The sequence below is a fragment of the Eptesicus fuscus genome, chromosome 6, assembly GCF_027574615.1.
Source record: "Eptesicus fuscus isolate TK198812 chromosome 6, DD_ASM_mEF_20220401, whole genome shotgun sequence".
Classification (NCBI taxonomy): Eukaryota; Metazoa; Chordata; class Mammalia; order Chiroptera; family Vespertilionidae; genus Eptesicus; species Eptesicus fuscus.
Window position 1 is genome coordinate 5,542,840 of NC_072478.1, and position 12,566 is coordinate 5,555,405.

Below are 12,566 nucleotides of genomic sequence, written 5' to 3' on the forward strand. Positions count from 1 at the left end.
TGGACACTCTTGGTTTACCCTTGTGTACTGTGTGTCCCCCAGCAGGAGCTACAGCAAGGGCTAGTTTTCTCCTCCTTTGCTTGGGCGGTTTTGGAGCAGTCTGACTGGAGCTGCAGTTATTTTGGTTAAGCTGGCACAGAACAGGCCATTTATATGCAAAAGCCGCTGTGTGGAGCCGGGGCGGGTTTGTAGAATGTGCGGGGCGGGGCCTCTGGGCTGGGTGGGGTCTCAGGGCGTCACTAGGCTGGGGCGTGGCCAACGGCGATGGCTACCGTCAGCCGTCTCTGCCTTTCCACATTTCCAAGTCCCTGCGCCCCGCGCTCCAGCGCAGTAAACAATGATTGCTGGGCGCACCACTGCAAAAAAGTCACTCTCACTTTCCGACCCGATGGCCGAGAGTCCAGCTTCTCCCCGTAGGTGCCTGGGTCCCCCGAGTGTCCCCAGAAACTGGATTTCAGAGTGATCGGGAGCTTGTCTCCCTGCGGGTTGAAGAAAAGCCGCGCACCCAGCTGCCCGCCGCCGGCCCGATTCGCGTGCCTCCGTACCTCAGCTTTTCAGCGTTTGTGCTTCTTTCTCTTCTTAGTTGTAAATCTTCCACTCAGCCAGCTTTCCCGTGGTTCTGGGTGGTAGACGTTTTTGTCTTTTAGTTGTATTTTTGAAATTGTTGTGTGAGGCAGCAGATTAGTTGTTTAACTATGCCGCCATCTTGGTTCCTCTCCCCTCTGTCTTTTCATTTTGTTGATGATTTCCTTTGCTGTACAAAAACTCTTTAGTTTGATGTAGTCCCATTTGTTTATTTTTTCTTTTGTTTCCCTTAACTGAGGAGATATATCAGGAAAAGTATTGCTCTGAGAAATGTTCAAGATTTTGCTGCTTATGTTTTCTTCTAGGATTTTTATGGTTTTTTAGTCCAGTTTGTATGTGTATGGTGTAAGAAGGTGGTCTGGTTTCATTTTTTTTGCACGTTATCTGTTCTATTTTCCCAACATCATTTATTGAATAGACTGTCTTTAATTTATTGTATGTTTTTGCCTCCTTGTCAAATATAAATTTACTATAAAAGCATGAGTTTATTTCTGGGCTCTCTGTTCTGTTCCATTGATCTGTTTTTATGCCAGTACCATGCTGTTTTGATTACTGTGGCCTTGTAGTATAGTTTGATATCAGATAGCATGATTCCTCCAATTGTGTTCTTCTTCCTCAAGATTGCTGTGGTTATTTGGAGTCTTTTGTGGTTCCATATAAATTTTTGAAACATTTGTTCTAGTTTTGTGAAATATGCCATTGGTGTCTTCATAGGAATTCCATCGAATCTGTAGATTGCTTTGGGTCTTATGGACATTTTAATGATGCTAATTCTTCCTATCCATGAACACAGTATATGCTTCAATTTATTTGTATCTCCCTCAGTTTCTTTCTTCACTGTCTTGTAATTTTCCAAGTACAGGTCTTTTACATCCTTGGTTAAATTTATTCCTAGGTATTTTATTCTTCTTGAAGCAATTGTGAATGAGATTGGGTTTTTTTTGTTTGTTTGTTTCCCTTTCTGATAGTTCATTATTGGTGTATAAAAATACAACTGATTTCTGGGTATTTATTTTGCATCCTGCTATGTCTTTGCAAATCTTTAAAGTCAGGTGTCTGAGACATTCTTAAATCGAGGTCTTGCAGCCAGATTGGCTTTAGGAGTGAGGAATGAGGAGGAGGTCCATGAGTTGGGGGGGATACTTTTCTTCTAGGAGGGATCCCGTATTATCAGATTCTCAAGGGATTTACAACCTACAATGACTAACCTAGTGCCTTCACTAGTATTCTGATGATCTACTATATTATTTTCATTTTGCTTCACCTGCAGGTTTTAGTCTCCTTTCCTATCAGTCTACCTGGTCTCCTCCTCTGGACCAGCATGATGAGAGACTACCTGAGTCTGGCTTCTCTCTCTAGTTGCTTTAAGAGTCTCGTTTGCCCTTTGAGGGTAGAGTTTTTATATAATCAAGAGCAAGTGCGAAGGAGAAAACACTCCTGCGTATATCTCCTTTACTGCTCACACGAGCACTTCACTTCTGACACTCTGGTCACCAAATGTATATGGGGTTTTCTCTATACCAAGCAATCTCAGCAACACCAGCTGGTGTCCCATAATTCAGTTGAATTCTGACACTACCTGGAGTTAGCATCAGCTCCTACAGGTTAGGGGCTCAGTCCCACAAGACCCTGTCCCTCACATACACACACACCTTCAGAAACCTTCACAAGTCCTAGATTGTCACCTATACTTCTGACCAACTGGCTATAAATCGAGGTTTCCACAACCCCTTTCTAGGGAAAACACTTACTTACATTTATTGGTTTCTTATAAAGGATATACTAAAGCAGAGGTGGGGAACGTCGGGCCCATAGGCCGTGTAAGGCCCTCATTTGGCCTGGCCATGCCAAGGCCTTGGGGGTGAGTTAATTAAATGTTTGACCAAATACAGCCGGCTAATTTCCAAGTTGACAGTTTTGTATGGCCTGCGAATGATGTTATAAAGATCCAAGTGGCCCTTGGCAGAACAAAGGTTCCCCATCCTGTAAAGGATACAGATAGATAACCAGATGAACACTTACAGAGGACAAGGTATGGGAAAGGGCTCTCTGACACCCCACCTTCCCAACACCTGCACGTGTTCTCCAGCCCCGAAGCTCTCCAACCCAAGATTTGTGTGGCGTCTTCCTCACCTAGCCTGATGGATCATTAAGTCAGTCTCCAGGCCCTCTCCCCTCCCCCGAGGATGGGGGATGGGGTGGAAGTTCCGAGCGTCTCATTGTGACTTGGTTTTACTGGTGACCAGTCCCCATTCTCAAGCTATCCAGGAGCCCTCAGGAGAGGCCTCATTACAACAAAAGTCTCTCCTGTCACCCAGGAAATTCCAAGGGATTAAGGAGTTCTGTGTCAGGAACCAATGTCAAAGGCCAAGACACAGGATGTTCCTAATGCTTATCACTTAGGAAATTTCAAGGGTCTTAGGAGCCCTGTGCCAGGAACCAGGGGTAGAGATAAATATATATATAAATATAAATATATATATTTAAATATATATATTTAATATATATATATTTATATAAAATATATATATTTTTTTTTTTTTTTCACAGTAGGTAATTTTCCACTCTCTCTGAAAGGTGAACGTTAAGGAGCCTTGATTATAGTATGTGCTCAATAAACATTGTTGAATGGATGGTTGAAATAATTAAACACTTCTTCTCCCGCACAGCTTTCCAATTGAAATTAGGTGGTGTCACTTAGTGTTGTTTGAGTAAATGAGATGATGGATTGCTTCCCCTGGCTGGCTACCTGTGCAGCTTTCCCTGCTCCTTTTCCAGCTTGTCTTCAAGAGGGAGCCTCAGAACTGATTCTAAAACCCTGTTTGTACCTGGTGTGATTATAAAGCAATGAGACTGATTGTCATGTGTCGTGTGTGGGATCCGTCTCAGTTACTTTATAGCCATACCTCGTATCTTACACCACAGACCATTGCCTGTTGAACAACATTTTAAACGCACAAACCTAAGGTTTCTAAATTGAAATTTAAATGGTTTAGCATAATATTATGTTTTCCTCTAGCTTACTGATCAGAACTTTTATTTCAGACAGATAATTAAGATGTTAACTTTGTTGCTTGCTTTAAATTTGCAGTTTTCATTTTTTTTTGGGGGGGGGGGTTAATCAGTATTCTGATAAATTGCTGTTCTGATAAAGTGGATGGCACAATTTTGAATAAGATAATACAAAGGTATATGTTCCATTGGATTAAATTTTTCATAAACTACTTTCAATTAGCTACTTTGAATTTATTTTCAGTTGCATGTGATCTTTCACTGCACATGATACAAGGATAGTCCTTTTAGATAAATCTGATAAATTAAACATATAAAGTAAATACTTAGTAGTATTATTCATTGAAAGGGCAAGTTTTGGGGGGGGCGTATTTTGTCTTGGTGGTCTACATTTATATGCACAAACCTTATTCAGATTTGAATAAGTGGTTATAACTTTCTCTTCCCCAAAATAAAATGTTTATTCTCCTTCCTCTACTAGCCAGAGTCTTTGGGGCTCTTTGAAGAAAGCAAAGTGTAAAAGTTGCATGTTGCCCAGACAGCTTCAGCTTATGACAGGACAATTAATGACAGCTAGATTGGTGGTAAAAAAAAAAAAAAAAAGCTTCCCTTTTTCCTTAAAAGAAAGTAAGAAAAAGGAGGAGGAATGGACTGTAATTTTATGCTATGCATCGGAGAGTCACCTGCCTTTACTATACTACAGTAAATTATGTAAGTGAAAGAACTAGGTGACTAGAAGTGCAACTTAAAAACATCTTTATAATTAAACTAGAGGCCAGATGCACAAATTCGTGCACCAGTGGAGTCCCTCGGCCTGCCCTGCGGGATCAGGCCGAAACCAGCTCTCCAATATCCCCTGAGGGGTCCCAGATTGTGAGAGGGCGCAGGGCAGGCCGAGGGACCCCACCCGTGCACGATTGGGGTGGGGGAGGGACCGTGGGAGGGCTTCAGGGAGTGTCTGGCCCATCTCACTCAGTCCCAATCAGCCAGACCCCAGCAGCAAGCTAACCTACCTGTCGGAGCATCTGCCCCCTGGTGGTGAGTGCACATCATAGCAAGTGGTTGAGCGGCCTTAGCATATCATTAGCATATTACGCTTGGATTGGTTGAATGGACGACCAGATACTTAGCATATTAGGCTTTTATTATATAGGATTATGTAGGACTCAATAGTCCATGACTGTGGCAGAACCTCTGACAGCTGTTAGGAGCTGGAAGCAGTGTGATGCCAAACTCGTCCAGAGTGTTGAAGGTTGGATTTATCTCAGGAAGAGTTTGATTTCCAGCAGGGTTCTGGGGTAAACTAGAAAGCAGCCTTCCTCCAGTCGGTCTGGACTTAGGAACTTTTTTTTTTTTTAATATATTTTATTGGTTTTAGAGAGGAAGGAAGAGGGAGAAAGAGATAGAAACATCACTGATGAGAGAGAATCATCAATTGGCGGTCTCCTGCACACCCCCTACTGGGGATTGAGCCTGCAACCCAGGCATGTGCCTTGACCAGGTATCAAACTGAGACCTCCTGGTTCATAGGTCGATGCTCAACCACTGACCCATGCCAGCCAGGCTTAACTGTTCTTAATAAAAGATACCGCCATTTGGCATTTTGCTGTTGTTAATTGTTATCAGATTTGTGTCCTAACGCTCAGTGCTATTATACAACTGCACCTCCTGTATTCTTTCTATTTCTTGTACTAGTTCAATACACAACAGGTGTCACATAAATGTTTCTAAGAATGATTAGTGTAAAAAGTACCACTTTTTGTATTATAAATAACAGCATTTTTCTCCTTGTCTTAAGGATTTGGACTTCCTAAAGAGCATTTTAAGATGGAAAACATTTAACAAAGAAAACCTGCCATGATTTTATTACATGTTTCGTATTGTCTGTTTTCACATTTGACTGATACACTTTCTTTAAATATAGTTGTAATACAAGTTAATATGGCTCTTAATACTGCATTTGTTTATGCTTTAAATCTAAGTCTTAAGTACGACAAAACAAATTTCTGTTCTCGCGTGGTGCCAGCACACATATACCCAACTGTAACTTCATTTCGTTTAAAAAGTTGAATCTGAAAACTCTTGCTTTTAGCAGAAATTGTAGTATAGTTTTTCTAAGCATTTTTATGTATTTGATGTTCCTATAATTTTTAAATGTATATGTATTTATTTTATGTTACAGGCACTGGAGATATTATTGCTGTCATGATTACAGAACTGAGGGGTAAGGATATTTTGAGTTATCTGGAGAAAAACGTCTCTGTACAAATGACAATAGCTGTTGGGACGCGAATGCCACCGAAGAACTTCAGCCGAGGCTCGCTAGTCTTCGTGTCAATATCCTTTATTGTTTTGATGATTATTTCTTCAGCATGGCTCATATTCTACTTCATTCAGAAGATCAGATACACAAATGCACGCGACAGGAACCAGGTGAGCTGCCAGTACTCTAGTGATTGATGCTTACCAGCCATGGAATTTGTAGATATCTGCCTACATGGGGAAATTACTGAATTATAGTGATCACTTGGAGTGTTTTAGGTAGATGGTTAGCTTAATATCATAGTGTGATCTAGCTAATTCTAGTAACATGAAAAAATACAGAAAGTTGCATATTTAAGCTGGTAGCACTGGTTGTCAGGGGGCGGGGAATGGAGGGTGGAGGAGGGAAACCTTTCACGATACACATTTTTTCCATGAGAATTTTGAACTGTGTGGTTATTACCTATTCAGAAAAAAGATAAAACTATTAAAAATAACGTATCTATCCTGTCTAAGCTTAGCCGTGGTGCTGGTGAGAGGGGGAAGGACGGATAGAAGAGCTGTATCACGGTAGCCAGCCTAGGTATCCCATGGACCCGCGCAGCCTGAGTGCTTGGGGGACTGCAGATGGGTGAACAGTGACACAGGAGGGACAGGGTGCTGCTTGTAGTGGAGCCCTACACAGGGGAGTCAGTAAGTTTGTTACTTGATTTGTTCGATGTGCTGTCAGCAAAATATCCTCCCTGGGAGTTGAGTTCGAGGTGTTAAGTCCCTGTCAGTCTTAAGGCTTTTCTCATAGGAAACTAAGAAGTGAATTGCTTGGAGAGTGGTTTGAAGCCAGTTTTTATATAACGTCATCCTCTCCTTAAACAGTCCATACAAATCCTCGGGTGGGAGGGAGGGGTGAAATTTTCATCCTTCCTCATTCCAGTGAAAGGAGCACAGACTTTGATATGGAACAGGTATGAGGACCTGAGTTTAGATCCTGGCCTTACCACCAATTTGCCAAAGTTCCTCCTGACAGTTTATTTAGCTTCTCAACTTCTTTCTTCATCTGAAAATCAGTATAAAATATCTGAAAACTACTTTATTGCATGTTTATCTCCCAGGCTCTGTGTAGTATCTTGTACCCCTTTAATATTTTTTATTATAATTTTTATTTATAATTTCAGACTTACAGAAAAATTGCAAGACTAGTCCAAAGTATTCCGTTACCCAGATTCTACAGCTGTTAACATTTTGCCATATTTTCTTTTCTAAGTGTATATTCTTTTTCTAACCATTTGAGAGTAAGTTTGGGATATGGTGCCCCTTTGCCTTTAAATACTTCATTATGTACTTTTTAATACAATATTATTATCTGATCTATAGATCTTTTCTAGATTTTGTAAAATTGTCTTAATAATGTCGTCTATAGCAAAGAAAACCCTGGATTAGTCTATCAGATTGTATGTTGCATGCACTAGTCATGTCTCTTTTTCTGTGTCATGACATTGACACTTATGAAGAGTTACTAGAGGCCCAGTGCACGAATTCATGCACAGGTGGGGTCCCTCGGCCTGGCCGGCGATCGGGGCCAATCGGGGCCATCTCACCCAGTTTCAATTGGGGCTAATGGGGGCTGAGCTGGCTGGGGAAGGATCGTGGAAGGTTGGCCAGCAGGCACTGATTGGGGCCAATCAGGGCCAGCCGGCCAGCCAGGGAGGGACTGTGGGAAGGCTCCAGGGCATGTCCCCAGAAGCAAGCTAACCTACCAGTCGGAGCATCTGCCCCCTGTCGACCAATTGGTTGGACACTTAGCATATTACGCTTTTATTATATAGGATAGGCCAGTTTTTTATGAGTTTTTCTGATGCCTACTATTCTTTCATTATTAAATCCAGGTTACATGCATTTTTGTCAACAATACCAGTCTTTTACATCTGCTGAAGTTTTGTTTTTTTTTAAGACAGGAAGGAAGAGAGAAAAAGAGAAACATCGACTGGTTGCCTCCTATACATGCCCCAACCAGGGATCAAACCCACGACCCTTTGGTGCAACCAACTGAGCCACACCAGCCAGGACTGAATTTTTCATTTTGAGACTAGAGACCCGACGCATGAAATTGGTGCCTGGGTAGGGTCCCTAGGCCTGGCCGACGATCAGGGCCGATCTGTGGGGCGACCAGCAGGGTGATCGGGGGGCCCCCGCTGGCACCCGCCGTGCCTGGCCTGGGGCCTGCGGACCGGGGGCAGCTCCTGCGTTGAGCGTCTGCCCCCTGGTTGTCAGTGCGCGTCATAGCGACCGGTCGTTCCGCTGTTTGGTCGATTTGCATATTAGGCTTTTATTATATAGGATAATTGTAGATTCACATGCATTTGTAAGAAATGAGACAGATCTCGTATACCCTTCACCCATTTCCCTCCAGTGGTAAAATCTTGCATAACTAGTAAATACTCAACCAAGATAGAGACATTGATACAATCCACTGATCTTATTCAGATTTCTCCAGTTTGACTTGTACTTGTATATGTGTGTCTGTGTGTGTGTATTTATGTCTGTGCAATATCGGGTGACCACTACCACAGTCAAGGTACAGAAGAGTTTGTCACCAGGACCCCTTGAGCTTTCTTTTATAGCCTCAGCCACCTACCTCCCTCTTATCTAATCCCTGACTACCACTAATCTGTCCCACAACTATAGTTTTTTCATTTCAAGGATGCCATGTAAAGGGAATCACATAATACTTAACCTCTAGAGTTTGAATTTCTTCACCTAACCTAATTAATTCCCTTGAGATCCTTCCAAGTTGTCAAGTTGTGTGTTATCAATAGTTTATTCCTTTTTACTGCTCAGTGGTATTCCATGGCTTGGATATAGCAGGATTTGGTTAACCAAATTGTTTCCAGTTTGGGGCTATCCTATATAATAAAAGCCCAGCGACGATTACGGCATAATGACCAGAACGACCAATGACCAGACCACCAGCTGGTAGCTATGACGAGCACTGACCCAGACCTTGCTGTCGGCACCCTGATAGCCCCAAATCCCATTCACCCGCACCCCTGACCCTGACAGAAGGGAGGAGGGAGCCCCATTCCTCGCGGAATCGGCAGTTGGTCAGCAGATCAGAGCATTCTGCTTATAGTGAACTAGTGGCCCGGTGCATGAAATTTGTGCACGGGGGTGGTTGTCCCTCAGCCCGGCCTACTGCACCCTCTCCAATCTGGTACCCCTCAGGGGATGTCCAACTGCCGGGGGATGTCCCTGTGGGATCGGGCCTAAACCGGCAGTTAGACATCCCTCTCGCAATCCAGGACCACTGGCTCCTAACTGCTCACCTGCCGACCTGCTTGCCCCCAACTGCCCCCCCAGCCAGCCTCATGCCCCCAACTGCCCTCCCCTGCCGGCCTCATGGCCCCCAACTGCCCTCCCCTTCCAGCCTCATGGCCCCCAACTGTCCTCCCCGGCCAGAGGCCCATCTGCGGCTGGGTGCGGAACGCTTGCCTTGTTGCCGGGGCGACGACACAAGTGTTCCTCCCCTCCCCACCCCCTGGCTGCTCCATGCCCGCTGCCCAGAGGCCCTCTGCAGCCAGGGTGGAACACTTGCCTTGTCGCTGTGGCGACAAAGCAAGCATTCCGCCAGGCTGCTCATGTTGCCTGCTCTCAGCAGCCGCCCCCCGCCCCACCCCCGGACTGGGGGACTCCGGCGGGGCTGAGAGGACTGGGCGCCGCCATCTTGTGGCTATGGGTGCTGCCGGTTTGTGACAGAGTGACAGTCAATTTGCATATTCTCTCTTTATTAGATAGGATGGTTGGTAAAACTTGGAGATGGCAAACTTGATAGCAGTTTTCATTTAGGAATGGATATTATTGAACTCCCCCGTGAAATGATTTGTAATGGATCTATTATTGAAGCTACCTTTGGAAAATAGTATTCTATAGATAATGTTAAAAATATATCTAAATGTGCAATTCTTATCCTAAAAATGAGCACGTTCATAAATTAAATGAAGAAATTTTGGATATACTCGATGGAGATTTTCACACCTATTTGAGTGATGATTCCATTGATTTTCCCATCTAATTTCTTAATAGTATTACACCTTCGGGAATGCCATGTCATAAATTAAAATTGAAAATAGGTGCAATCATTGTGCTACTGAGAAATCTTAATAGTAGATAAGGTCTTTGTAATGGTACTAGATTTATTATCAAAAGATTGCAACCTAACATAATCAAAACTGAAGTATTAACAGGATCTGCAGAAGGAGAGGTTGTTCTGATTCTAAGAATTAATTTGTCCCCATCTGACACTGACCTCCCATTTAAATCAATTCGAAGACAGTTTCCCATGATGCCAGCATTTGTGATGACAATTAAGAAATCACAAGGACAAACTCTAAACAGAGTAGGAATATTCCTACCTGAACCCGTTTTCGGACATGGTCAGTTATATGTTGCTTTCTTGCGAGTTCGAAGAGCGTGTTAAAGTTGTAAATGCTTCATCACAAGGGAAATTAGTCTAGCACTCTGAAAGTGTTTTTACTCTTAATGTGGTATACAGGAAGTTATTAGGATAAGTTTTAAAAATTTATCAGTCATTGTATCAATGTTTTTATATCATATTTTTGTTGCTTTTATATCATGTTTTTGTTTTTATATCATGTTTTGTTTTTATATCATATATTTGTCATATCATGTTATTGTTTATTAATAAATTTATATATTATTTTCATATACATTTTACTACTTTTCTTTAATCTCTGACACTTCTATTATAGAGAAAGGGCGAATAGCAATATTAAAATATTTCTTCTAATTAATTCCCTTTCAGTGTGCATGAATTCGTTCACTGGGCCACTAGTTATAAATAAAGTGACTTTGAACATTCATGTACAGGTGTTGTGTGGACATGAGTTTTCATTTCCCTGAAATTTGGGGATTATTATGGAAAGCATTTATTTAATTGAATAAGAGTTCACCATACTCTTTTCCCAATTGATCACTCTTTTACATTCCCACCAGATACATTTCCCTGATCCAGTTCCTCTTTGTATTCTTGATGACATTTGATGTTGTCACTATTTTTATTTTAGCCATTCTGGTAGGTGTAGAATACCTCTTTTGTGGTTTCACTTTACATTTCCCTAATGGCTACTGATGGTGAATGTGTTTTCATATGCTTATTTGTCATCAGTATAACCTTTTCAGTGCACTGTCAATTTATGTATTTTATCCATTTTCTACTTGGACTGTGTTTTTACTCTTGAGTTTTGAGAGTTCTTTATGCAAGTCCTTTGTCAGAATTGTGGTTTGCAAATATATTCTCCCAGTTTGTATCTTGTCTTTTCAACCTTTTAAGAGGTTCTTTTGAAAAGCAAAATTTTTAAATTTTGATGAGGTTCAATTTATTGATTTCTTTTTCCTTTTATGAGTCTTGGTTTTCTAGTCAAGTCTAAATATTTCTTTTCCTAAAAGTATATAGTTATAAGTTTTATTTATAGTTTTACATGTTATATTTAAGTCCATAATCCATTTTGAATTAATTTTTATATAAAGTGTGAAGTTTAGGTTGAGGTTACTTATTTAGCTTATGTATGTCCAATATTGCACTTTTTTCAAAAGTCAGTTGGGCGTATTTTGTGTGGGTATGTTTCTGGGTTTTCTCTTCCACTGATGTCCCTCTGTCCATACCACAATGTCTTATCTGTATATTAGGTTTTGGTATTGGGTAGGGTGAGTCCTCTCACTTGATTCTTATTTTTCCAAGATGTTTTAGCTATTCTAGGTCTTAGAGCCGCTCCATATAAAAATTTTTAATCCTCAGTTGAAGATACGTTTTTATTGATTTTTATAGAGAGGAATGGGGACAGAGAGAGGGAGAGAAACATTGATGTGAGAGAGAAACATCAGTTACCTCCCATATGTGCCCCAACTGGGGGTTGAACCCACAACCTAGGAATGTGCCCTGACCAGGAATCGAACCTGCAATCTTTTTTTTTTTTTTTTTAACCTGCAATCTTTTATTTACAGGATGACACTCCAACCAACTGAGCCATCTGGCCAGGGCTCTTCATACAAATTTAAGAATAAGCTTGTCTGTGTCTCTGCCAAAAAAAAACAAAACAAAACAAAAAAACACCCTGCTGGGCTTTTATATGAATACATTAAACCTATAGATTAATGCTCTGACTGGTGTGGCTCAGTTGGTTGAGAATCTTCCCATGCACCAAAAGGTCTCTAGTTCAATTCCTGGTCAGGGCACGATTCCCAGTAGGGGGTGTGCTGGAGGCAGCCTGTTGATGTTTCTCACATCAATGTTTCTCTCACTCTCTCTCTCCCCCTTCCTCTTTCTCTAAAAATTCAATTAAAACATATTAAACAAGTAAACCAACAAAACCTATAGATTAATTTGGAGACAGTTGATATACATTGAGTGGCCAGATTATTATGATCTCTGAACACATAATAATCTGGCCTGTGTGTGTGTGTGTGTGTGTGTGTGTGTGTGTGTGTGTGTGTATTAGAGGCCCGGTGCATGAATTCGTGCATGGGAGGGTCTGGCCAGCCTGGCCAGGGGGAGGGGACATGGGCAGTTGGCCAGCCTGCCTGCTGGTTGAACTCCTGGTTGAGGGGACAATTTGCATATTAGCTTTTTATTATATAGGATATACACTGAATGGCCAGATTATTATGCATTCAGAGATCATAATAATCTGGCCACT

The 12,566-nt window shown here is 41.8% G+C and overlaps 1 protein-coding gene across 3 annotated transcripts in view; it reads left to right on the top strand.

Moving 5' to 3' along the window:
- The window catches only part of RNF130 (ring finger protein 130), a 120,670-nt gene that overhangs the window by 46,175 nt on the left and 61,929 nt on the right, over nt 1-12,566 (top strand). For all 3 annotated transcript variants that reach the window (XM_054717107.1, XM_054717108.1, XM_054717106.1), the window contains exon 3: nt 5,780-6,030. In XM_054717107.1, the coding sequence (XP_054573082.1) occupies nt 5,780-6,030 (251 nt within the window). The remainder of the gene's footprint in view (nt 1-5,779; nt 6,031-12,566) is intronic.